The 27,533-nt window shown below is 40.1% G+C and overlaps 1 protein-coding gene across 6 annotated transcripts in view; it reads right to left on the bottom strand.

The window, feature by feature from the left end:
- The window catches only part of PRKAG2 (protein kinase AMP-activated non-catalytic subunit gamma 2), a 223,743-nt gene that overhangs the window by 184,935 nt on the left and 11,275 nt on the right, over positions 1 to 27,533 (bottom strand). The window contains exon 1 of one of the 6 annotated variants that reach the window (XM_065666842.1): positions 16,705 to 16,723. The exons of 3 other annotated variants lie outside the window; for them this stretch is intronic. Coding sequence is in view for 1 of the 3 variants with exons in the window: in XM_065666841.1 (XP_065522913.1) it covers positions 3,065 to 3,124 (60 nt within the window). In the remaining 2 variants the exon portion in view is untranslated. 2 more of the 6 variants (XM_065666843.1, XM_065666841.1) reach the window with 2 other exon arrangements.

The following is a 27,533-nucleotide window of genomic DNA, read 5'->3' as shown; positions in this document are numbered from 1 at the left end:
GTTCAACAAACAACTACAACAGAAAAGTTCAGCTCTTCAAAGAGAAAGAGGAAGGAAATCAACTGTCAGCTGAAACAAAAAAGGTGCAGATGATTTATTGTTCACCAGTTTATTTCAGAAAAAAAACAAATACCAAAGAGCCTATGAGAATTGTGAAAATGAACAGAAGCTTAAATTTTCCCTCTTCAAGAGGACACTGTATCATTTCAGCAGGGATGGACCATGTGGATCTTCAGAGAGCTACTAAAGGGCAGTCTGTTCCAGTTCCTCTCGTGCCAACTGATCAATATATAGGCAGCACCATCACACTAAGTGGCACATGTCTGTGTGCTTCTTCACATGACCAGACACATCATGCTCACAGGATGAGCACCAATCATGTAGGGACTGTAGGGACTCCTGTACTTTATTTAGCTAACCTATTAGCTGTTATCAACTCAGCTGGCTAAATTTGGCAATAACACATTTGCCCACATTTCTCATTATAATTTCTTTTGCTCCCTCTTATTTCTGTCCTTTCTTTTCATCATTTTGGTCTGCCAACTAACACATATGCGAAATATAAAGTCTTTAACTTTCATCCTCATTAGTTACTAGTTCACCATCTCTTGGGGAGTGCCTCACACTCCATTTTCACATATAGGATACAATTTATTCCAAACATATCCTAAAATGCACACATTCCAGCATGGTTACATCTTTTCTCAGGCTCAGCTTTTTTCCAGTGTAGGTCAAGCCAAGGAAATAAATCTTGCGTTTTGCCCTTCAGGGGCTGAAAGTTAGGATTATCCTGTTTAATCTCAGGCTCTCCCATCATCACCTCTGCTAAAACCTCAAACTCACACATCTGCTTCTAGAGGGATGTGAGGAGAGAACAGGATCAAATGAATTGGTGCTACTCCCCAGATACAGGTCTATCAAAGGTAAAGCTTTGCAGATAACTGCGGCCTGGCCCAACATACCAGTGGGAGCCCACATAGAGGCATTCCCAAACAAGCACATGTCCCCAGTCCATGTCTTAGACCAACCTACAGAAAAGATGAAAGGAATGCCCAAAATCTGCACATCCAACCGGCCCAACAAAAGCTCAGGGAGTCACCAGTTACTTAAGCTTGACTCACCTCCAGTTAGTGCCTTCCAACTGCACAATAAAACCCTACATAGTTCCCGTGGTGGCCATATGTCAGGCTTTGTGGGTGGCATCCCAGGTGCTCCTGCCTTTGGAATCTTCTTGGGGTCTCCAGGGAGTACTAAAGTAGCTCTAGGACATCTCCCAGTGATTCTAGGGGTTCCTTCTGTATCCTGATGAAAAACTAACCCAACCAGTTGAACTGGTCCTCACAAACACATATCCCCATCACCATTTACTCTGATGTAAGCCAATAGAGCAAAACCATTCAGAAATGACTACATGTGTAATTTGTTTCAATATGTACATGCCAATAGCTATTACAGAAATTCTCTTAGAATTTCCCTACCTCTTTATGGCTGTTTAAGCCAAACACCCCAGTACAACTGTATATGAGAAAAACAAAGCAAAGCCCCAACCTTATCATCCAACTCCACAAAACAATTCAAGCTGAGAGAAACATTTCAGGCACCACATAATGGCTTATAGGCATCATTTCTGGCCAGAGGTTAAACAACTGAGATTTATACTATTGATTAAAAACGTTTCTTGTAAGATCTACAAAAGGACATGATAATCTAGAATTAGTTTTATTTTTCTAAGTAGGAATATAGCAAGAGCACAGGAAAAGGAAACCATGATTTACGATCCAGCTGTAATTCAACATGTTTCATGTAGGAGATATCAGAGTACTGTAATTAGTGAAAAATAAGATCTTTTTTTTTTTATGCCAAAAAGCTATCACCCACTCAACTCACAGTAATTGTAGTTGCAGTTGAAAGAGTGCAGGGATAGTTTAGAGAACGCAGTTTAATGTTATCCAAAATAATAAGGCTGTTAGGCTTTGCTAGTGAAAGAGCCAAAGCAGCCCAAAACGACCCACAGCAGACCTCAAAATGACTGATGACTCTCAAGTACTGTTTGTTAACAAATATCATATATTAATGCTAACAGCCCAGAACCTGCATTATATTGCCAACAACAGCAATTTCCACAAGTCATGTTTCGCTACTGAATTCTATTAATATTTTGACCACAAATACATGTGACATAAAAATAAAGGAATATTTAAATCCATTATAGCAACTAAGAATGACTCCAGGAAAAACATTCTACTTTCCTCAAGTACTTCGACACCTTAAAATGGTTATTTTGATCTCTTTGTTGCATGTCCTACATGGTTCTAAGGAATTTGAGCAGCTCCTAAATAATGCCACCCTCAAACCAAAAAAAGTCTAAATTATGGAGGCAAGGCAGCCTAGCAGGCAAAGCCCCAGGGTGCTGGGAGCAGAAAGAAATTCTGAAGCCAAAACGCTATTCAGAAGTTTGAAAATAAGTTAGGAATTTCCCCCAGAAAAGCTCTGCAGCAAAGAGGTCTGGCTGAACTGCTGGCTGCCAGGGAAACGTGAATCTGGACGGCTCTTCAAGCAACAAGGCATTCACCTGCTGCCAAGGAGCAACAGGTCTGCTTCCATTCCTGAGCTGCCAGCAGGCTGAAGTAGCTTTTGCAGAGCAGAAGTCAAATTAACATGAAAAAGAAGAGCAATAAATTAAAAATCTTATGAAGATGATGGCAGAAAGTGGCCACAAATTAAGATTTTGCAGTCTGTGACTGATTTGTGGGTTGTTGTTCAATTATTCTGGGTTTATAAGATCATTACTGTAAGTGTACTCATTAAGCCACTGTTAAAATTTGGTGAAGCTGCTCACCTGCTATTCACTTTTTTGGAATCACATAAGATATCTGTAGGCCAAAGTTAACATCAAAGTTCAGAGTAATGCTGATTAGGAGTGAAGTTCACAATAACAGCCAAATAAAACTTGAGTTGCCAAGGAGTTCTACAAACAGACTCATGATAGCTCTATCAAGGAGACAAAGACAAATTATCCCTCTTTTTAGAAACTGAGGAAAGAAAAACAGAGAAAATCATTTACCCGGTCAGTGTAGGAGAGTGCAGGAGCTAAGGAGCTTTTGTCGCACGCTAGTCGGCACATGTCTCGATCTACCCAGGCGTTGTTTCTCACCACAGCTACCAGATCTGAGGTACATTCCTCATATCAAAGTCTATGCCTGTGTCAATACTGTCAACCAAAATTTCAACAGAAAGACATGGGAATACTTTCTAGTGGAACAGTTCAGCAGTGAGATGAATTAGGGACCGATTCTCCTTGCAGGCTTGGCACATAAGTCTCATTAAAGTTAACAACAAATATGAGACTCATGTGCAAGGGAAAGCGATTAGAGTTTTAAATCCAATCAACGTCGGGTTTACCTCATTGTTCCACTTCAATGACTTCCTTACTGCCTACACTGATGCTGCTTTCCCAGCAACACTTTACTTGTGTTCTTCTTTCTGCAGTGATTTTTCTTAGAGAAATGCAAATTTTCCAAGTTTGGCACTGCTAACAGGGCTGCCTCTGTGAGTAAAAATGGTCACACCTGGATAATTGGGAAGGTGAGGATTAGGTACTGTTACGGAATTAAGGACTTCAAACAAAACAGTAAGAAAAGCTCATAATTCAGTGAAGGCTGAGAACTGCCCAGAGGGATGAAGATGTACACATCTTCCTTATTTCTTTGTTCAACGTGGCAAAAACATACCAGGAGATTTTGGAAACGGCAATTTTCTTCTCAAGCAGGGCTACACTTTCAGAGGCAGGATAGTTCAGCCATTCCTATCTCACATACGCAAACATATACAGCTAAACTAGTGCTCAAGCTAACAGCCAAGCATTGTGTTTGGGGCTTTTTTTTTAACCCAAAATAACTAAAATCAGCCCACGGAAGGACTACACAGTGACATTTTGGCTCCACAAACCCCACTTTGCCTCCTCACTGCTCACCAGAGCCCCTCTCCAGGTTTGCTTCCACATCCCAGACACTCCAGGTCACAAATCAGATGACAAGGCTATTTTCCCAAGACCCTTATATTCTGCTTACCTGGACACAGTGAAAGCTTATAAATGGCAAAGCATATTAGTGCAAGAACTAAAAAGCAAAGCTAGTCAAGAAAACATGGTTTGCACACAGATGCTGTAAGGCGTCGGAGCAGACATAAATCAGGGAATATTACTGGAGATGTACTATGTGTTACATGATAGAAGAGTCTTAGACTGGCAATAACACAAAGCTCAGTCATTTTTAAGCACAGACAGAGGAAAAAAAATGTGTATAGAAGCTTCTCAAATATTTCTATTTTCAAATATTTCTATTGCCAAAGGAAATAACACTCTGCTATCCACCGGCACGAGAAGTATTTTCTACCCACTCAAGTAACTTATGTGACAAACTAGGTCTGCAGAGGAAATCTTTAACTCTTTTTTTTTTTTCCTCAACCTGTACACAGGCAGTAAATAAAATCAGTCAAAAATATGTATTTTATATATATATATATAATCTGACTGCATTGGAGATCTTTTTTCTTTCTGGTACTTTCTATCATCCAAGTGAAGGAATTACAGAGCAGTAGCACAACCCTATTCTATAATCTGGGGGATCAGTGAATTACTGCAGCTACTCAGATGAGATCAAGGTAAATAACTTACATGGGTAGGCTAAGAATAAATCAAAACCTAATTTAAATTAAAGTGAAGCAGTAAACAGCTTTTGAGTCAAGAAGACAGCAGATACTATATGCTTTGAATTCTGGTAAGCTTCTTGCATTTCAACATAGGACATTCTCATAACCAAATTAGAGAAATAATGTGCAGCTAAAATCACTGTGAGAGTGCCCACTCTCAAAAGGCCCTCAAAAAGGGAACTAGTAAGTAGCAATGGCTTGCCACTGAAGTTGGAAGACTTCAGCACAACATTACTGTTGGCCTGGTTGTAGGCAGTGCTTTTATTTATTACCTGGATAACAGATTAGAGACGATTACTTCATAATAATTATGAAATAATTTCATTTTGACTGCATGAGCTTTCTTAGGGATAGAAAGAGTAACCAGTACGATCTCTCAAACTGAGAAATGATCCTCATTTGTGAAATAAAACACCATAAACTAAAAAGTGCTAGAGAAAGGAGGAAGGAAATGCCTAAATGTGAAGCAGGGAACAGCTGGCCATTAGCCGGGCTGCTAAAAGGGATAACTGCTTGAGGATGAGTCAGTGACACAAAACTGTGGCAAGCCAGGACAAATGTCCAATTTTTCCACTTCATGTGACTCTTGTGAGTTCCCTTCTCTACCTTATTTGTCCAGAGATTCTTCAAAACACAGTGCCCCAAAATGGAACAATCCAGAGAACAAGAGGAGGATTATCAAATAAAGTAAATATGGACTGTATGTTGATAACGGTTTCAAGACTAGGAAAGAGAAGAAAAGAAACAACACATAAATGGTCAAAAAGTCTCCTTGGTCACTAAGACAAGAACAAAAATAAATCAACTGAATCTGCAGGAAATTAGAATTAGGTTGCACACTAGGGATTATTTCTTGTCAAGATGATGACAAAGTTTAACACAGTACCAAATGGTGATGCAGAACCCACTGCTTTGGAAGATGGCATACCCTACTAGTAAGAACTTCTACCAAAACAAGCTTAGCTAGAGGTGGCCCGGTTTTGTTAGCCTGGGAGGCTGTATCTGGGTTTTGTAACATCCTACACACTCCACTTTCATGGAAATGGTGGTCTTGGATGAGGGAGACGTAGCATCATCCCATCCTCTCATCTGGATTCAGTAGAGGCAGTTCTTCAACCTGTACATCTGTCTGTATGCAGGACCAGGATGAGAGAGTTGATTGTAGGAGCACCATGTGTTGCTTAAGCATGTGTTCCCTCTTTTTGTCAGTCCCTCTGGCTCTGTGTGACCTATTGGCCCTCAATGACCTCTATCCAATCTAGCTACACCTATCCTGCTTTAGTGCGAGACTGGACTGAGTCCTCTCCAAAGGTCCAGAATGGGAAGCCAGTGCTTCCAGGTATGTCACAGAGATGGGGCTTAAGACCTTGGCTTTGATTTCATAACGGCTGAATCTGTTCTAGTTTCAATTGCTTTTTCCCACAACAGACAATATAATTATGAGCTCTCTGACAATGTACAGGAGGAATTAGAGTTTTCATAACATTAGACCAGCCTTCACCACATATCACAAACTGAAAGAAAAATATGTATTTGGATAGTCCTGGTCTTAAGTGGCTCTAATAACTCTTTCCCATACTATAGTCTTCAATATATTCTCACAGTCACAACATTTACAATCATTTTTTCCCTTTTTCAGTGCTTATGAATAGCTTTTTCAAGCTATTCATGCTAGAGAACAATTTTCCAAAAACAGAACTCCATGCAAAGTCTACAGCTTTCAACAAAGTTAGTAATTTGAATAGAAAATAACCCCTGACACACATGAACAAGTACGTAGATTCCAATTCTTGTTTGCTCTTTCAACATCAACTACATTTTCCCCGTGCACCCAGAACTTTAACCGAGATTGGCGGACAGTGGGTTTTAGCCAGTCCTCTGCTCCCAGAGTGAATGAGCAAGGTCCTGTAGGTGGCAACCTTTTCGTCTCTCAGGTTCTCTGGTCTGCGTAATCACCTCTTCTTTGGCACCAGAAACATGACTTTATTTTTGCAGAAACTGCACCTTCCCTTCAGCAAAACCCAGGGATCACTTTTAGGAAAGAGATCCAGAAAAAGTACAAACAGATCAAGTATACTTTCTCATCAGGTACTTTTTTTTTACTCTATGTTTACATTGCAAAATGCTCCAATCAGGCTAAAATCCCACCCAAGCTGTCCACCAAACACTTCAGCTACATCTCGGCATTCTTGCAAAACACACACACACTTCCCATTTCACCGGTAGTGAGAATGCAGCACAAAGACTGCCCACAAAGTCAATCACAGATTCAAGAGCAAAAAGTGCCCTCACTCATTAATGTTCCTCAGACAATGCACCCTTCTGCAACCAGCTCCATTACCCATGAGAAGGTGGAGGCTGGAGTTGGGAGAGGTGAACTGGTTGTCAGTTTACTGTTACACCAAGTCACACTATTGTCCTTGTTTGCTTCGCTGCTTAGCGATTTTGCTTCATGTGCTGCCTGGGTAACACTGATGAAAGCAGAAACACTGATGAAAGCCCTGTTCCACTGAGTGGTCTTACTGTGGTAATATTTATACAATAAATAGGTGCTGAGAGGGCAAGCAAGGGTGAAATATGACCCTGACATGGTATGACATTTAATAATTGAGCAAGTTTTGGAGTTTCAAGGTACAGAAACACTGGCCTGATTAGTGTCAAAGCAGTAAACACTATCTTTAAAAGCGTTCTATTATTAGTGCAAAAGCTCAAAAAGTGAATTTAAAGCAGCCAAAAATGTAAAGCTTCCATTTCAACACAGCTCTTTATTCTCTTTGCTTTTAGCTGGAGAGACATGGGCATGGTACAATGCCCAACCAGCCATGCAGCAACCTGTCCAGTTTACAGCAGTGCTTGGCAATTTAAGGTTTTGCTTCAAGTGCTGACAGTCATCATGCAGAAAGAAAGCCACATGACTGATTACAGCCTGCACTCTCTCTGGAAGCACAAAATAAAAGAGGGATGGGAGAAGAAAACCCCAAACCTTCCTGTTCACATGGAATTCAGGAACTAGACAAAGAGATCATACTGTTACATATGTCCATCTTTCCATACCTCGGGCTGATGACAAGGAAGGCCTGGTGTGTTGACATGTCAGACAAATGGAGGATATAGAGCTGGTATCCAAGCTGTCCTATGATGCATTATACAAGTAACCTGATTGTACAAGGGAGGCTGAGAAAAAAAGCAAATTTTGACCACAGCATTAGAGACTGACAACTGCTGGAGGCAGGTTACCAGATTTAGCTGGCAAATTATTTCACCTGCTATTGCAAATCCTACATACTTTAGACAAACCTCTTCATAAACCTCTTAATCTGCCACTTGAAATAATTCCCAGGCTGGAACATTCAACTCTAAGTAATATAAAGTTAACCCTTAACCAAACTCATAGCTTTAAAAAAATGTGTTCTGTAGCAAATTAAGCTTGAGTCAGATACTTGCAACTTCATTCAAACCTGACTGATCTGTAAGGGCACACATTTTTCTTTAAAGATGGGAAAAATGGAAAGGAAATGAAAGGTAAAAAAAATTATTAAGATAAAAATCATGCAAATGAAGAAGCCACAAAGGAACAGGAACTGCCAGCTGATTATTTTTAACAAAACGCAAAATTCTATGCAATGTATAACTAAGGCTGAAAAAGGTAAGTCATTAAACTGACAACACAGGTGAATTAATATAGCCAGAAAGATTTCCTTAACTGTTTGTAAATCAAAATGTGTATTTTGATTTACAGGTCAACAGCAATTGTACTCCTGAATTAAGATGTTGCTATTGAGGAGTATAAAATCTTCCCACGTGTAGATTGCAATTCCTAAACACCAGAAGATTTCATCATGAGGTCAACAGCACATGGAATTAAGAATCCTGTCTGTTACTGACATATTTTCTGACTTTCAGCAAGTAATTTACCTGCTTAGGTTTCTGTTGAAGCCTGTCCTCAGCTTTGACCGTACATAATATAAACTCCTTAGAGCAAAATATTTCTTTCATTGTAAGTCTCTATAGAGCCTAGCACCAAGAAGAACCAGGATTTTACATTAATGCAAGCACCAAGAAAGAGAGATTTGTAAATCCCTCAAAGGCTTTTCTTCCCACATGGGTTGATTTCTGCAGAGGCCAAGGAATGTTATACAGCCATTTCTTCATTAATCTCAAGCACCTGTGTTTGACCTGTTGTATCCCTTCCACCAGTGATCTCCAATTCCAAAGGTAACTGGCACTGAAGCCTCAAAAACATTAATTATGGGTAGAATAACTGATGAGTAATTTAAATGTAAAGCAAAAATCCAGCTTCCAATGCTCCATGCGTACAGCAGTTAAAAACAATCTGCACTAGAAAGATTATCTGATGTATTATCACCTGATAACTTATAGTCAGTTTTTAACAAGGACCTGCTAATGCTTATTCAAGGAGATTGTGCATGATTCAAAGTCATAAACCAGTTCAAAGTTGAAGGGATTTCCAGGTCTTTAGACCCACCTCCTGCTGAAAGCAGGGTCAACAGTGAACTCCCACCAGGTTGCATGGGGCTTTAGACAGTCTTGTTTTGAAAACAAGGTTCGTATATTTGGTGATCTGAAAGAAACAAGCACTTTCAATACAGCACAGGAGCTCTGGCCTCCAAGTTTTTGTGTGATACTCCTCTAATTCACTCTGACATGGAATCATTTGACTATAGTACTGAAGGTGATTCCATCTCACCTTCTCTTTTGCTCCTAAGGCTCAAAACACACCTACAGTAGAGTCTTAAAATTCCCTAATATTGGATTGATGACAGAGTAAAATTCTGGGGCCACGTAAGCTGAAAATGGAATTTCCTCAGTAGTGCCACTGCCTGGCCACAAGGCCTCAAATATGCACCTGAACTCAGAAATTCTTATGCAACTGTCGTTAATAATTATATTCATTTTTAGGAGACAAACTGCGTTTTCAGCAGCCTATCAGACTTTTAACCAGCAGATGAGTCTAAAAGGCAGTTCTCTAAGATCTAAAACAGGACCACAAGTTCAGGCTGGAAGAGATCTGCATAAGTCTTTATCCCAACCTCAGGCTTAAAGCATGGTTAGCTATGAGGTCAGGCTTGGGGTTTAAAAGAAAAATATACCCACACCATCAAATTGACTCTACAAATACCCCATCTTCCAGAAAAGGGCAAAAAATAATTCAGTACCATTTTAGTTTTTGAAAAACACATGTGGAACATTAGTTTTGGTTACGCAGGAGAACGGACAGTATCGGGTGGGTGGTGAATTGTTTTGGTATTATATAAGGCATTGGTTAAAAATCCACATGACTTCAAAGAGAGATTACACAAGATTATAGACCTGGGGTGAAATTCTGGCTCTGATTAAAACCACTGGCTAAAATCCCACTGGCTTGACCCCTGCCAGGATTTCACCGTTAATCTGAAGTGCCCATGTTTTACCACACAAGCCCATGCATGCAGACCCAGATGTATCTTACAAGCGCATCTCTCAACAATAAAGCCTGGAAAACTGTGTGATCTCCCCCAGAGGGGTGTATGAGTATTGTCTCATTTTTAAGATATTTTCTCTTCCACTGTAGATGTTTCTATACAAATTAGGAAGACTGTGTGTGCAAGCAAAAACAATGGAACTGGAAATGGAAATAAAGCTGTGAAACAGATTTTTCCATTATTTTGTTTTCAAGCTAGGAGTAGCTTAGGAGTAGCTAAGAGCACAGAAGCCTTGCTCCCATTTCACTGCCTTTCCCACCACTGGTGAAGCTGGAGAGACCATGCTCCATCTTCAATAATAGCACTAGGGTGCTCTCCAGGCACAGTAGCTTTACAAAAGCACACTGAGACCAGGGCAGTGCCTGTGAGTCCCAGGTAAGCACTGAGGTAGAAATACTAATGACATCAGTATTCCATCTGCATATCTATATTCACCTTTTTAATGTTCACCCTCCTCTACCACAAGGAGGGTACAAGGGGAACAACTCCATGGCCAATTAAAACAGCCTACAAGCAATCACTTAAGAGTTCCTTGTGCCACAGACAATGTTTCATGTGAATTCTGGCAACCCAAAGGCAATCAGATTAAAAACAAATTCTGATCCTGATTCTTACACTATTTCCTCATTCTCCTGGACAAATCCTGCTTGACTGTTCCAGTGTGCTCTGTAGCAGTGGGCTGGTGAGCACAAGGCCAACACCTCTACATGTAACCAACACAGCAACAGGGAAAGCCCACCACGTTCTGTGCTATTCAACCAGAGATCATATGCAGCTGTCAAGGCAGAGTCAAAAACATGCATGGTACAGCCCCTCAGATGCTGTCTGGGGATGCTTCCTCTTCCCAGCAAGTACAGAGGTTATGTGCTATCACGTATTCTCCATTGCCAGGTAAACCCAAGCATTCTGCCTTATTCTGGCAAAAGGCACTGCTGGAATCCATCCCAATGCCACCATTTGTTTCACTTGTACTTTCAATACAACTCTGCACTTCAGCAAGGGGTTTCTGCAGCTACAAACCAGTTGTAATGCCTGTGTACAGCAAAAGTGTTGCGACAGTTAACCGCGTAATGCTTGTAAAAGCCTCTACAAATACAATTCACTATAGTGTTGAATTATAATCCTTGATTATTATTGCTATGCAGAGCTTTGGGTTGGGGTTTACAAAGGCAAGAGAAGATTATTATAACTTCTCCTAAAAACAAGGTTGGAGGAAGCGGAACACCCTCAATCTTGCTTACATGAAAAAAATCCCAGTCACTTAGAGCAGCCTGAAGATGCTGGGATGGCCAAGCTCATTAGTCAGTGTCTAAGCATGCTCAAGTGAGCACTGAGCACACAGCACACAAGAACAGGATCTGCCTCTCAGCTGCACACAGACGAGCAGTATCATTTCACAAACATATCAAGTGCTCCTCCCTGGACTGGCCCAGCGACAAACCTTGACTTGCACACAACTGAGAAGCATCAACTCGGGAAAGAATCTCTTCCCAGCTGTGCATTTTGTCATGAAGTTTGCTTTTTGTAATCTGCTATTGTCAGGAACTTAACACAGCAACAATAATTTAAATTCTGCAGTTGATACAAAATACCGGAGTCTTAAATACAAGGTTTTAAGTTTTTGGTGTTTTAAATACAAGCAGTTTACTCTTCTGTGCTCCACAAGAACACTATGTGACACTATGTTACAGTGCTGGTCTGGGAAGGAGCAAGCCAGCAGCTGTGGGTGTAGGACCATAGGCGCTTTCTTAGTGCCTGCTCAGAACTGATAAGGAAAAATCCAACAAATTCTATGTGACATTACACCCCTTGTGATTCTGAAAACGTGTAACACACAGCATGTGAAATAGAGACAGCACTGGTCTTGCTCTTGGAGAAGTCAAGCAGCTGTCTAGTTTCTTCAAAAGGCCTGTAGGATCCACAGATCTTTTTCTCCTTTCTGAAATAATCAAATCATAGACTTAAATCTGTCACAGATATCTTGCACTCAGAAAGCTACTCTGCAAAAGCACTGACATCCTTGTACTTGTCATTGCCCAAACAGATGGAAGAGCCAAGTAACAAGAAAAATTAACACACTGCTAGCAACAATTTACAAAGGCAATATTTTTTTACCTTGAGCGTATCTCCCTAGAGAAGGGGAAGCACTGCATTTCAGAAGACCCCAATGCAAAGATTATCAGAGTTGAGCAGTTTAGGTACTTATGCAAATGAAACTGTGGTTCCTGTGCTGAGACAGAAAAACTTTCACTGGCTGTGGTAGCAGAGCAAGCTAATTTCTTCAGAGGACAGGGGGCTATTAGCTTAGCCCTCTTTGGCTGAACACACTGTATGTGCTAATCAGAATTAACAAGCTTGATTCAGCCACTATTTCTTTATTTGGATCTAAATGTTCACAAAATCAGCAGGGATTTTCTTTTTTTTTTATCTTTTTTTTTTTTTTTTTTAATCTTGCTGCAGATGGAAATTTCCATACTACAGTTCTGCAATGATTGTAAACAGGAGACTGGTTTCAACATCAGGTCTTAACCCTTTATATAAAGACGAGTGGCTGAATAATCTGAAGGGGAAGGGAGACCAGGGCAGTCCAACAAGGGCTCTGCGCAAAAAGGAGGAACTAAGAGCTGTATTTCTATTCCGCTCCTCATTTTTAAATTCTTAAGAAGAAAAGGAAAGGAGGGGTGGGGTAGGAGGAAGAAAAGGTCACTTAGTCTGATATTATATACTAGCTTGCACATGACAAAGTAAACAAGTGAAAAGAAGAAAGGCTATACAAGTGCTATACAAATTCCTTACAACTCCCTCACCTTCTAGTTCAAGACATGCATATACTTTTCAGTACTGCATGACTTCATTTTTGAGTTATGGCATCCAAAATTTGACATAATTTGCATTTTTCCATTAATCTGAAAAGTGAACAGGGACAGAGTATGCATCCTAAAATACAGTCTTTCTCATTCACATTACCGGCCTGCTGGGTAGGAGCAGCAGCAGACAATGCTGTGGCTTCCACCACCCATGTTCCAAATCCCTCCAATTTGCTGTACATGTGCTGCATGCACTGGAGATGCGGTGATTCTGCCTCTATCTTACCTTTAACAGAGCATGTTTTCCAGAAAGATGTGTACACAGGAAAAGAAGATGGGGTTTCTGAGTTTCCAACTCTAGTCCTATGCACAGCATCTGATTTTTAAGCTACTTCAGCATTTGCCTAAATCTTCAGACATCAGTGGAGGGATTAGATGTTTCAAGAGTGTATTTATATAATCGGGGCCTAAATTATCTGAGGGATAGACTGTCCCTGCCACAACTCTCCATGGCAGCCAGGCAGTTTTGCTTTGTTTTCCCTCCAAGGAAGAATAAATCAAAATAATAATAAAATAACAGTAAAAAAAAAAAAAAAGTAAAAAAAAAATCTGAAGATTTAACAAGTTCTAAGTGATTTGGACTTAAATCCCAAGTTCTAGGTCTTCCTTAAGGCTTAAGTTATAAATCAAATGCAAAAATGTCAAAACCTTGCGTCACATCTAGCAAACACAGACGCATATTTCAAGTTCCAAAAGAACATTTCAAACCCTTGAAATACAACTGATCTGGCTAACAAATATGTATTCTCCAAGCAGAGATGTTCTGGTTCATGACTTTTGTACTTTGCACCAAGAAGTGATCCAGCCTTGTACAAAGTTTTCAGTCTTCATTGGAGAGGGCTCCCCCACAAAGTCTCATTTGTGAATCTTATTTCCCACTTTTCCTAAGATTTACTAGACTTGTTTACTGCCTGTTGTTTAACACACTATTCTCACAAAATCCTCTTGCTATGCTGTGACAGCAGTCTGAACAAAACCAAAAGCCAGATCCTAATGTTTAAGCCTCCTATTACTTCCAGCATATTTTTGCCACCAGGGGACTCATTTGGTCCCCGTCTTTCTACATGCCCAAATTAAAGAGTGCATCTCATCTGCATTGCAACACTAACCATGCAAAACCAATCAACCATCTACCACAGTCAGGAGCTGAAATCTTTGAAGTATCATACCGCCAATAAACCCAGATATTACTGTGACCTTTCAAAATAAACGAATTTTCTCTCTCGCAGAAGGGGTTCATTTTGGTTTTTTGCTTAAGCCTTACCAGAGGGAGCTGAAGAACCTGGCCCTTTGTGAGTACCAGTCCCCTGAATTCCCTGAGTCTGCAGCCTATGTATAGTTTTTGGTTAATATTTATTTGACCATTTTGACTTCCTTTTGAGTTCTGTGTATCTTACTGCGCCTGGTTTCACTAAACTGACAGTGACCCCTGTAAGTTAATGCATATAAAAACACAAAATTTAACATGGATACTTTCTGAGACTGTGTTTTTATTTAAAATAAAATAAAAATTTAAAGCGCTGCACACAAAACTGGCTACTTTCATACACGTGTGAGGAGGGGCTATGGTTTGCTGCTGAATTATTACATAGATGTGAACGCACTGCTCCAAGAAAAGATCTGTAATTGTTTAGTGGTTGGGCTGCTGGCAGAATTCCCTGCCTGGGGCTGTTTTTATAAATAGGCCTGAGGACAAACAAACAAGCTACTAATAACAAGTCGACTGTTCTGTTTTGACGCAGCCCTGCTTTGTGTAGTCCAGGACATGAGAAACTCAGATGGCAAATACAGCGAAACCCACTGAAAGAAGAAAGGGTACAGGTTGCCTGGAGAGGTGGCGGATGCACCATCCCTGGAGACATTCAAGGCCAGGCTAGATGTAGGTCTGGGCAATCTGATCTAGTTCAAGATGTCCCTGCTCATTGCAGGAGGGTTGGACTGCTTGACTCTTATGAAGTTCTCAGATTTGTTGGAAACATGAAGTTATCACATCACAGCTTTTCCTGGGAGTTTCTCTTTCCATGCATATCCCCTTGGGCACTTAACCAAGAGCAAGGGTTAGATTTTCTGCCACCTCTATTTCAGCCTGTTCATCTAATCTCATGAGGAATTGGAACAGGTTGCCAAGAGAAGTTGTGGCTGTCCCATCACTAGAAGAGTTCAAGGCCAGCTTAGATGGGGTTTTGAGCAACCTGGTCTAGTTGAAGGTGTCCCTGCCTGTGGCAGCGGGGATGGAACTCAACGACCTGTAAGGTCCCTTTCAACCCAAACCATTCCATGATTCTGTGAACTCTTCCAAGCAGCACAGCTATGGCAAAATCTTTGGGATCAAGGTAAGGAAAATGAGGCCCCTTGCCCTTTTAAATTTCTCATTTGCTGCCTACAAATCTTATCTCTGTTACTTGGAGGATGACCTTCACCAGCCTCCTCTCTTGGCCCTGGCTTCCTTAATGTAGACATTATAACTTTGCTGCCTGCTGCCCATTTTCCCTGTTAAGCTTCCTCTTGGAGGTGCATATTTTTCTTTCCATAATTGTGTTGGTTTTGCTTTGTTTTGTCTTCCATATCCTCCTTGGAGAGAATACTTTGTTCCCACAACCCTCCTCAAACATTTAGCAGCTCTATTATTTCTTTCTTCATATCATTCAACACTAGAAGCTTAGTCTGTGAAAACAAATACTCTCTTTTGCTGATAAGAAGAGCCACTTACACTCTTCCTTCCCCTTTGTTTTCTCCTCTCTTTGTAGGGAAGATCTAGTCAGTTCTAATGCAAGTTCATGTGATGACGCAGGCAAGAACATGAAGTCTAGTGGACCATATGCAATTACTACCGAGGTGAGCATTTTTCTGATAATAGCCAGAAACTATGGAGTCAGCACAGACTAAGGAAACAACGAAGCGCTCAGCATTTACGGCAACACACTGACGTATGTGCTGCAGCCACAGGGGAAGCAGCACTAATATTGGTAGCATAGATGAGAAGACTCTAGGTAACAGTATAAAACCACATTTTCTCAGAAGAAAATCCTCTCTGGTAGAACTACATTGGTCCCAATAGCAGCAGAGCAGAAAGAGAAGCTGGTAGGAATATAGACAAGAGTGCAGCAGCTGGTTTCTTTCCAGAATCACAAGCCATTGAGACAGTCCCCTTGGTACAGCAAATGCCATCCAGCCCTCCCAGAGAGTGCCCTCATAAATCAGGTTCACTGCCATGAGATTAATTTGTACTTGGTTGAATTTCAAATGATCCACAGTCTGCAATATAAAATTATCACAGCTTTCAGGAAAGCATAACTTCTCAGACCTCCACAGGACGGCGGTGGGGTGAACAGACACCAAAATGGACCCCAGCATCCTCTCACAGGGATCTAGACAGGCAGATGAGCCAAAGCAGGGCTAGGCAGCACCTGCTCTCTGGATAAATGGACTACTCCAGGGCTGTTAATCCAGCAACTTTTCCAGAAGCACTAAGTCCATAGAATAAGAAAGAAAATCCTTACTAATACATAAGCACTACCAAATAAACTATTTAAACATTTTTACTATGTTAGTTTACATACGTGCAAACAACTTTGATCTTGAAATCTTGTTGTTTCACAGCAGGTATTCAACAGCACAAGAAAACCTTCAGAGCACCTACTTACACAGGAAGGGGAGAAAATTACATGCTTTTCCAGCTTTAACAAAACCAGTTGTTTCTGCAAGCTTCTGCCATCCAACTATACCACAGCTGCTCCCGCTTCGCATCAGCTTTAGCCAATTGTAAGTCATCAGTTTTCAGCACACAATGCAGCTGAAAGCAAATTCAGCTGGTAGCACTGTTGGAAGCAAATCATTATTTGCCCAAGTTTTGTATTAACCTTTTATTTCCCTTGAATACCGCCACTGAAAAGGGAGAGTTCACACCCTTCAAAGAGACCAGAGAAAAGAGATGGCAAAAAGAAAGTTTTTTAAAAAAGGAGATAGGACAGGGAAGCAGAGAATAAGAAAAGTTTATAAAATGTAGCAGGAACAAGAAGGAAGCAAAGCTTTAAGAATTATTCCAAGCATTATCAACCTCTCAAGCCAGCTGGAGAAGACCCTGAAGCAGCACCTGAGCAGCTCAGCTTCAGCTGAGCTCAGCCTCTCCAAGAACTATATACTCTATCAGTAAAACAAGTGTGAAAAGCAGGTTACTCTAAACAGAGGGAGACTGAACTATAAGCAGGCTTAGCTCCAGAGGCCATGTTGTAGCCAAACTACCAAACATCTACCCCATCCACTTGGTCTAATCACACTCTCTACTGTGAATTTGAAGTTTTAGACAGCTGCAACTGCTGCAAGCATGACAGAAATAGCCTTAATTAAACATGCCTAGTACTGTATTAACAATTTGGTCATATAATTAATGTATCTTCCTGCATGAAACTCATATATTTTCACTCATAATTCTGCAACAAGAGACTGACAAGCTGTACAACCTATAGCGAATGCTACACAAATACTTAGGAAATATAATCTCTGTTTTAGTGGACCATAGTTTAACAAACTTTGACAGATGTTGCCCTCAGATGAGCATTTTCTCAAGCTAAGTTTTAGCTAAAATAAGAACAAAGAAGACAAAGTGAGAAAAAAAAATTCTTTGTCAAATTAAAACAAAAAAATAATCACAACAACATTGCATCAAAAAGCTCTATCACTGTCATTATTGCCATGAAATCTGGTAGGGTCTTATGGAGTAACACAGGCCTGTCTTGTTCCATCTCTGTGAGATGCTGGCCTAGGCATAAGCCAGGCAGATGTGGGAAAGACCTCAGTTTCTTAGTGAATTCTTTTGAGACTTAGTTTGTAGGCAGCAAACTGTCTGTTACACCCTATGCATCCTCTTGTTTTTTCTCTTTGTCACATTGGGCCACTCAAGTGCAAGCTATCAGAGCTGAGAGTAGGGAAGAGTTTGTTGTGCTCTCCTTCCTGGCATCCCAGGTAGCATTGAGGACAACAAGGAATTTTAAGTCCTTAGTGCAAAGAGAAGTAATACTCTTTCCATAAAACAATTTACTGAAACCCAGGTAAACAACCTCAGTATGTGCAAACTAAGCCAGACACCTTGGTGATGACACCAATTTGCTAGGCTCACTCCCTAGCAGAAGCACCAGAATATCTCACAGGAAGAACTGGATAACACCAATGAGTTAAGCATGAGAAATCAGGTTAATTTAATCAATTTATTTTAAATAATTTAGTTTAAACCCTAAACTATATACTTATAGGCTATAATTTCGTCTAAAAAGGGAGCATTCTACAGCTGGATAGAGACAAACTGAAGTGTACCTGTCTTGAGGGGTTAACTAGGACTGATCATTGTAATGCTGCTATGAACAAAGCATGTCAGAGCACACATCAGGAAGCCTCCAGAACGTTATTACCATATACATATATGGTATTAAATGGTAATACACATATATATATTAGCACTGTGAAAACTCGTCTGGAATAACATCTACAGTTCTGGTCATCTACTCAGGAAAGGTTAATTCAGATGGGAACAGGTACAGCAGAAGTCTATTTTGACAATGACAGGAACATGGAGTCTCCTTTGTGGGATGTGACTAAAAGAGCTTAGCTTTCTGAGTTGCACAGTTGACAGCTGAGAGTGCATGCGATCCTTCTGCAAAGTTACATAAGGTAAATAAACACCAGCATGGCAGAAATGAGATAAAGGACACTTTGTGGGTACAATTAGAAAAAGGAAACTGCACAACCTTAGGTTGGAAAATAGGAAGGGAAAACAGTGAAATTCTGAGGGAACCATCACTACTTTTCAGATTGATGAAGCTTATTACAGGGAAGATATGATGGGGTGGCCTACAGGATTTTCCAACAGGAACAGGAAATGGAAACAAACGGCATGTTAAAGAAGGCTCCTTCTTCCTTTATGCATCTTTTAGAACAAAAAGGGAAAGGAATAATAATTATTTCTAGTATTTTTTTCTTGTCTCAAGAAGTTCTGCTGCTATTGTGGAGACCAAATAGCTGACAGATCTGCAGAACAGAAACAGTTCAGATGTCTAATGACTGGAAGATAGGAATGGCTGCAGGCATCTGGAAAGGAGTCATTCTATGTATAATGTGAAGGTCAACATAAAAATATAGGATGATTCAGAAAAGTTAATTCTGAACTGCTTTCCAAATTTGGAAAGAAATGGGTACACAACATGTGGCTACATGTCAGACAGTGACCCTTTTAGTGTTCAGAGTATGCCAACCAAATTCTTTAGCTAAACCTGCATCAAAAGATACTAAACTTGTCATAAGAAGCCCCTGCTCCCTAAAGCCATTCTTCTGGTCCTTCTCAAAAACCTTACACAAGATGTGTTGCACGGATTATATGCAAAAATACACATGGAAATATAGGTGTATGAAGGCACACCCATATACATAGATACATCACAAACATGAGATACGACTCGTAAAAATGTATCATTTACTTGTACAAGAGTCTCAAATGCCTTGAGATTTGATGAAGACCTGTGTAATAACTCCAAAGAGGAATCAATATGATTCTACCTGTGTAAACTAACCAACAAGTAGAAATTATCTCTGTAACCTACTGAATAGCCTGGAAAAACAAGCAAGCAAATACCATTTCTGAAAGAAATTTCTTTTAAATTTAAAACAGAAGCTCAGAAAGAGGAAGGAAAAGCTTTAGAAGTGAAATTACAAGTAAAACAAGACAGAGAAAGAAAAAACAAACCAAAAAAACCCTCTGCCAAACTTCCTGTAATGAATGGGAAAGGGAGTATAGAGTTATACAGAATTGGTATTTCAAGCATTTGATTACCATGGTCCCTATTTTCACCTGTCTCAGTCACCTGGAAGACTACTTTTATGACATCTAGAAAAACCAGACCCTTACTGGGAGAATGCTTAACTGATCCGTCACCAGCTTTCCAGGTTCAAACCACAGTTCCCACGGCGAGGGTGTCCTTTGCAGCACATGCTCTTCCTTAGCTCTCCCCAGGGTTTAGGGAACAGCCAGCTCTCCAGAGGGATCAGCTGCTGTAACTTTGGGAGTCTGGTGACCTGTCTTTTAAAATAGTGGGAGTAACTTCCGTTGCTCCCTCAGCAGTGCTTTTATGGAGCCAAGAGCATGCCAAAACACTGCTTGCTCTTGCATACAACTGGAGTAACAAAAGAACAGCTGTACTCAGTTTAAGGCAAGCCTATACTTTCCCATCCCTTATTTAACACTGGCTTATTTCCATCAGCCTTAACAACAATGAATGGCAGAGAAGGGATGTTTTATGTGGAGCCATAGGCTCATGGTACTATCTGATGCTGTCTCAACTGGGTCAAACTGACTCCATCCACAACCGAAGGTAGTAAATATATTGACGCGGGAGTATGGCAACAGACCTCATCACAAGTAAACTCCTGAGGCCAAAGGGAGCCTCATTATAGTTGATCTTATATATGAAAAGCTCCATACAGAGTCTGTGCAGAATCAGGAGTAGAGTGTGCCAAGACATTTGCCAGTATTGAGTTACCTAGAACAGTCTGGCTTTGAGCACGATGGGTTTTTAAGCTTACGTATGAGACTAGGCAGCCATTGAGCTCTACTTTCCAGCTTGCTATAGACTTGGGTAAGTTACTCACTATATTTTTGCTTTCCAAGCTTTAAATCAAAAATAATATACTTCCAGGGCAACGTAGGTATTATTAACCATGTCTCCTAAACATTCTGAAATTTGCAGAAGGAAGGAGGTGGAGAAGGGCAGTGCATTAGGGTTATTACATTGACTCACCAGGCTTGCTTTTGAGGAGAGTTTTAAAACAAATACTTGGATCAAACACCCCAGCAATAAAACCCTGGATGTCCTCCAAGAGTCCACTTCTTTGGCAAGTTTAAATAAAGCAGGTCTCCTTGTGCTCAAGGTGTAAGTGAAAACCTGAGTGCACAGAAGGTTGATATTAGAGGGTACTCTTGTCTGATCAGAGCTATGAGCTACAGAGGATGGACTGAATAGCATATGAATAACAAGGTGAGACTAGGGAATATGAGAATCTTGCATGTAGCTGAGAATTAACAGCCTGATGATTTGTGATATTTTACATTTTGGATTCAGAGTAATGAGGGCATTGATATTACTTGGTTCACAAACAGGGCCAGTGAAGGCAGGCAAAGTGCTACAAAGGCCCATGAGTTTACATGGAGTGAACAAAACCATGTTTTTTCTAGACACAGGGAAGTAAACCACTTGTGTCCATTCAAGATGTCACACTTTCCTTTAGAAAATGGATGTTGACTCCAAACTCTGTTCCACACATTGCAATTTTTTGGCAAAAAAGCCCTCCCTATCAGCTATTCCAGATGAAGTAACTTGCATAAATTTTCCTAGTGCTGCTAAGCACCCGTGAAACACCTAGTGATCTCTGTTCCAGATCTATCTATGCATCAGTCATATATGGCAAAACATAACTGAGGAAGCAGTTCAGAACTTTTCATATGACAAGAGTTGCATCAGTTCCAGAGTTTACTCCTCATACTGTGTAGCCAGCCAAGTAACTAACTGCCAGAAGGTCAGTGGAGCAAGTGCTTGGTCTGGGCTACATGCTCCTTTCAAGATCAAGAACAAAGCCATCAGGTTGTTAGGGTAAAGACTTCCATGTTTCAGACTTCAAGGATATCCTCTTCCTCTACAGCCCTACACGTGGAAAGAGAAGCACAGCTGGATCCAAGATAAAGCAAGCTTGTGGTTAGGAGGTTATACTGTCGCCTGCAGTCTGGCTAGACTTGCCTTTAACCACCAAATTCACTGTGTGTTTTTGGACTGATGAGGAAATGAGACATTCACAACCTGATTCAAGAAACTAAAGCTTTGGACAAAGTTTTAGATGAATCTGTTAATGAATTACTAGCAATAGCTGAGTTTATGTTTGACTGAATTCCTACAGTCAGCTTAATGAATATATATATACGTGGAAGAGACTTAATTGAGATGAATACCCGTACCCGCTCTGCTTTGAAGTTATACATAAAATATACAAATATGCTGCACCAGTTGCAGATGCTTTTCATGTAACTTCCCAACAGCAAAAAGTCAAGAGAGAGCAAATGTTACGGCTATTGCCAGAACCTTTTAATTAAAACCCTCCCCAAAGTTATAACCTCGTGTGCAGCCCAGCCAATGTGCCAGACCAAGGACTCCAGCTCCAGCCATCGGATGTAAGTCTTGTCCCTCCATTGGTAACAGAGATCCTTTTCTGAACAGTTCTGTAAATAACACAGTCAGACTCATGGACAGCAGCGCTGAAAAGCCTGAATAATGGAGTACCCTGGAAAGGAAAATATGAATTTCTTAAGGTCTATTTAATTAATTTCCATATGGAAATGAACCTTTCTTGGAACTTTTGGAAGCTTCTCAGAAAAGCTTTCCTCTGAACTGGCCTGTGTGCAAATTGGGACAGATAAAAGAAGGATTTTTTTCTATTAAATAGGTTGTGATAAGCTCTGCTATGATGCTCAGAAACCAACATTTGGTAAATCACCATGACGATTCTAACAAAAAAATTCTAACCAAGTGTACAAGTACATGTGTACTACACATATAAAACCTTGTATGTTATGCAAACATAAATAAAACAGTTTGAATTTACAAATCCTCAGCCTGTGCACAAAGGCATATTTTCTGCAAATGACTGCTATAAATCCATATAAAGTACAGGACTTCTTAGACTTACAACTGTCTCTTGATCTCCTATAGTTACCAGACCTCTATTTAAACAAAATATGGTCTGTCAGAATTCTGTTTGGTCTTTTTGTATTTTGCCTTTACAAGGCGGATGTGAAAGAGAAAGGTTGAATGTATTAATTCCAATCTGGGCCCCTTGCCCGTACTCACAGAGATATTTTAGGTTTTCTGGCTCACAGTCAGTTCAGCCTCTTACCTGCCTCCCTGTTTAGATCACTGGACGAAACCACAGCTACAGAATCACAGCTATATCACACTCAGAATAGCAGAGAGGATGAATCATAGCATAGCCGTTTATTACCACTCTACTCTGGTTTCACTCTCCCATCTCCATTGCAGATCTCTTTTATAAGGCATTTTGCACACTCTTGTTCGGTGTAGTAAGATTTGTAGTAAGCAGTGACACAAAAGTTGTCTGCAAGGAGAGAAAGCTTTCAGCAGAATGTCCAGCAGAAGCTTAGGTATTTGTCAAATTGAATTATTGCAAAATTGAAAATAAAAATACTGATCTTTCAGTATCCATTGATGACTGTTTACCAGCACACTATAGTTTGTCATTTACACTTTATACACTCACAAGCTTTACGTGGTTCCTTCTCTCACCCCTCTAACCTGTGGAGAGCGATAATGAAATCTTGACATTTTCATCTCATGCAGAAATAGTCCCTCCAGGTCCAACCCTACAGAGAACAGCAGCTTCAGTGACGACAAGGAGCATATTTCCACTAACGCAAGTAACACCAGAATCACACCCAGCATATTTAGTGATGAGCAGCTCATACAGCTGGAAATCTTCCAGCAACTTCAGCTGCTCCCTGCTCTGCACTGAGAAAGTCATTTAAGCCAGAACAATATTCTTTAAATCCCCTCAAATACTAATTGTGGGTATCCTCCAAGAAACAGCAGGAGCCCTGTGTGACTCCTGTTAGCATCAAATATCCCACCCTTGAGCAAAGTCACCAAAATTTCTGATATTTGTTGCTAAAGTTTGCCCATGTCTTAGGAATGTACACAAAACTGAAATTCCTTTCCATAAAGACCCAATATGGAATTCTGTGAGGCTGATTTTTGTGGTCTTTATATTTTGTGACTGTGAAGAGGTTTAGAAACCCTGTCTAGAGCTAGCAGCTAGTGCTTTTGTCTGGGAGAATACTGTTAAAGGAATATTATTTTCCTGGCTTTCAGAAATCACAGAATTACAAAAGTAGGAACACATAACAAAGAAAAATCCAATGTGAAGACTGGAAGACTGGGAAGAAGACTGAGAAACTAAAATCTTTTGACAACGTGCTCAAGATCAGTCTTAGTCAGCAAAGAAGTTTAGGAGATGGTTGTGAAACAAAGTTCCCAGCCCAGTGCCAGGAAGCTGGATTTCCACACTACAATGGCAAATATCTTCAATGATAATTGCTGGAAGGCCAATCCTGTTGTGAGGAAATTTACATCATGAACTTGATTTGTGCTCTGAGCCACAAAACAGTCTTCAGGGTTGGCCTTGTGATAACTTTCACAACACTGAATTTACATAATTTTAACTAAAAAGGTATAAATCTGAGTCCTTGGGTAAACCATCCTATCTTTCTGCATTCTCACTTTTCTGCAATGCTATCACTAATTGTATTTCTACCAGTAAATAGTTTTCCATCTTCCTTAACTCTGTTATTGTTTTCCATTTAAAACACACCCTGTCATAGTCAAGACTGTTTTTCAAGATCAATTGGCCCTGGTAGGAACAAGTGTCTGTCTTGGAGGAAAAGCGATTGCATTGGCATAATCAAGTTACTAATGATAGGTCCATTATATAACCAACAAATTGGTGTTTCTGATGGCTATTCTCTTTCCTCTTGCCTCCATGATAGTTTGTGTTAATAATAATAATAGGTTCAGTTAGACATTTGCGATTCATTTAGTAAATGGGTAAAGTAAGCATTTGGACTGTTTTCCAATGTGTTCCATCATGCTGATTACTAGTTGCAGCTGTTGCATTTCACTTCAGAAGTATCTTCTCTTCAGTGTAAATATGATGATCTTTCAGGCATAGATGAACATGCAAGTGCCCTGCATATCACTTGTGTTTTCTGTGTGCTTGATGCAAAGAGTCTTTTCATTGCCAGGGGATGACAAATCTCAGCATGGACTGGTAGTTTCTCTCTGTAGCTAAAGTTCCACTGTGCAACAAAGTATAAATCTGATTTTACTGTATGAATCTCACTAACTTTATTAATTCTGTTTTCAGTTGCTCATAATTTCCTATAGCTCCCATCTTATAGGATAAATACTTCATTTTCAGGCTCATCCTACCAAATGGTCACCCCTTCGTCACAGTCTTTACCTGTTTTTTTCAGAGTTTAAGCAAAATGCAGTGTAGATATTTCAGCACAAGAGTTCTTGAAAGGAAAATCTGGTTTTCACTATGAATAAAAACCTCTAACTATGTCATTTTATTCTCATTTATTTATTCTGGATAATTGATCTGCAAAGCACTTCAGCCTGCTTTTGGTTAGAGGACAGTATGGGAGACACTTAGGTATTTAACTCAGCAGAACACATTTTGAACTGCTACTGGCATGTTACATTAATAATTAATTCATTTAAATTTCCCATTCCCAATATTTAGGCAAGAAAATAGAACCAAAAATTAACAGGTAATTTCAAGCTAGCTCAGCAGTAAATTGCCACTACCTGTTACAACTCTTGGTTCATGAAGTCCACATCCCCAAATAGCCAAGACATCCTCTAGAGGTAAATAAATTAAAAAAGAAACCTTCCAAAAATTATCTGGCCGGGGCAGACTAAAGCAGAGGATTCCTGTTGTGGGAGTTCTCCTGTGCAACATGTACATACCCAAAGAGCAAGCCCAGGCATATTTGTTTTTACACAGTCGTTTCCACACCAAGGCACATTTCCATTCCCCCCTCCCTCCTTCTGCTTTTGTATTCCAATGTCCACATCCACAATTAGTGGAAGTGTCTGGCTGTGCCTGTTCACATTGTTCCCAGACTTCTCTCTCCCCCAGTGAGCTCTGAAGACCATGCATTACTTGACATGACATGACTTGGAGGCCTTTTGCAGCAGTAGCCGTGTACAGGGAAGCAGAGAGAGACAAGGAAGAAGAAAGCTGGTGATTGGTAATTAACAGGTGATTGAACTTTAAATTACTTAGTCTTGTAAACCAAAATAGCCCCAACCCCACCAGAAATGAAAACAGCCTAAAGATCAAGACACAAAGTCAGCTCCTTGTTCTACTTGTTTTGTGACATTAAAACACAGGATATGAAATCGAAAATAATCTTAGTACAGCTAGAAACTGAATCCAGATGTTTTAACATCAGGCAGAATCATATTCATAATCTGTTTGGGGTTGAGTTTTTTTTCTGAAGTAATTAAACATCTATTGCATTTTTCACCACAGTTCATTTCTCTGCAACAAGAGCAATTTGCCAGCTTGTACCCACTTGTACACACATGCTGAATGTATTCAGTTTATAGTAAACAGCTGCACACAGGGCAGCTCCCCTTCACACACATAGGCTCTGCACTTGCAGCCTTACATGTTTTTAAATTAACTTAGTCAAGTGTGCAGAATATTCAAGACCATAAAACACAGCCAAAGGTACCTACCGCTCTCTGGAAATGAGCTCTTTAACGTATCTTCTCTGAAAATGGATGTTTCCTTAGAGTGTATGCTTAATATTTCCTCCCATTTTGTTACTAAATTCCAAAGTAATTAGATTTTACCATTCCTCCAGGAGAAGGTGATGCCCAAACATATGTCCCCAGATGTTAAGCCTGTGTGTTTCAATTCACATCCATTGAAGTGCCTATACTGATTACTGCCATTGATAAGACCAGCGTTCGCTTTTACATGGGTGCCTTTTCTTCAGTTACTTCAACCCAAACACAGTTAAGGCTAGAAGCTTGTTTTACAGCTGATATGTATAGAGAAATTTCAAAGACTAAGTTGGTGATCCCATGAGCTTCTCACAACCTGAGGAGCTCCCCTGTGTTCTCCCATCTCTCTCCAGTGACCTCAACCAGCAGCAGCCCTCAAAGCAATACTGATACTGACTCAGAACTTTGAAGAGCTCCAAATACCTTTAAATCCAAATACCTCTGCTCACAAACATGCTGACAAAAAGTATATGCAGATTATGGCAGTGGAATATATTTTTCCTTTTAAAACATTTCTATTTGAAAGTATATTTGAAATAACTATCCACAGTGAGTCTAAACACATTGAATGGCTACAGTAGTTCACAAGACTACGAAAGACTAAGTTTACAGAGGTAAAAAATACATAAATAAAAATTTCTCTCAATTTTTAAATTATTCCAGCTTTTCCCTCAAGTTACAGTAAAAATCTGAAGGGAACAGAAAAGGAATTACTTTCTGAAGTCTTCTTCCTATGAATACTTGGTCACTCTCAGTCAAACATGGTTACCTCTTTTACTGACTTCACTGTTTTACATCTGAAAATTGGAAGAGTTCATTTAACAGCAATTTTTGCATGCCAGCTGATGATGCCTCTACAGGTCTGCCACAGTAAAAGGAGACAGAACTCCGAGTACTTAAGGATTGGACCAGATGATCCTCAATGTCCTTTCCAAGCTCTTATTCTATGATTCTAAGGTTGCACACACATAGCATTGGTTTCAGTCTTTATCATCAGGAGAACAGCTGCTATTTATCTCTTCCCAAATTACTTCCTAGTATTACTTTCCATAAAAGTCTATAAAAAATCA

Source organism: Lathamus discolor, chromosome 2 (assembly GCF_037157495.1).
Source record: "Lathamus discolor isolate bLatDis1 chromosome 2, bLatDis1.hap1, whole genome shotgun sequence".
NCBI classification, from domain to species: Eukaryota; Metazoa; Chordata; class Aves; order Psittaciformes; family Psittacidae; genus Lathamus; species Lathamus discolor.
Note: the sequence above shows the minus strand (reverse complement) of the source record. Positions and strands in the feature narration are given on the sequence as shown.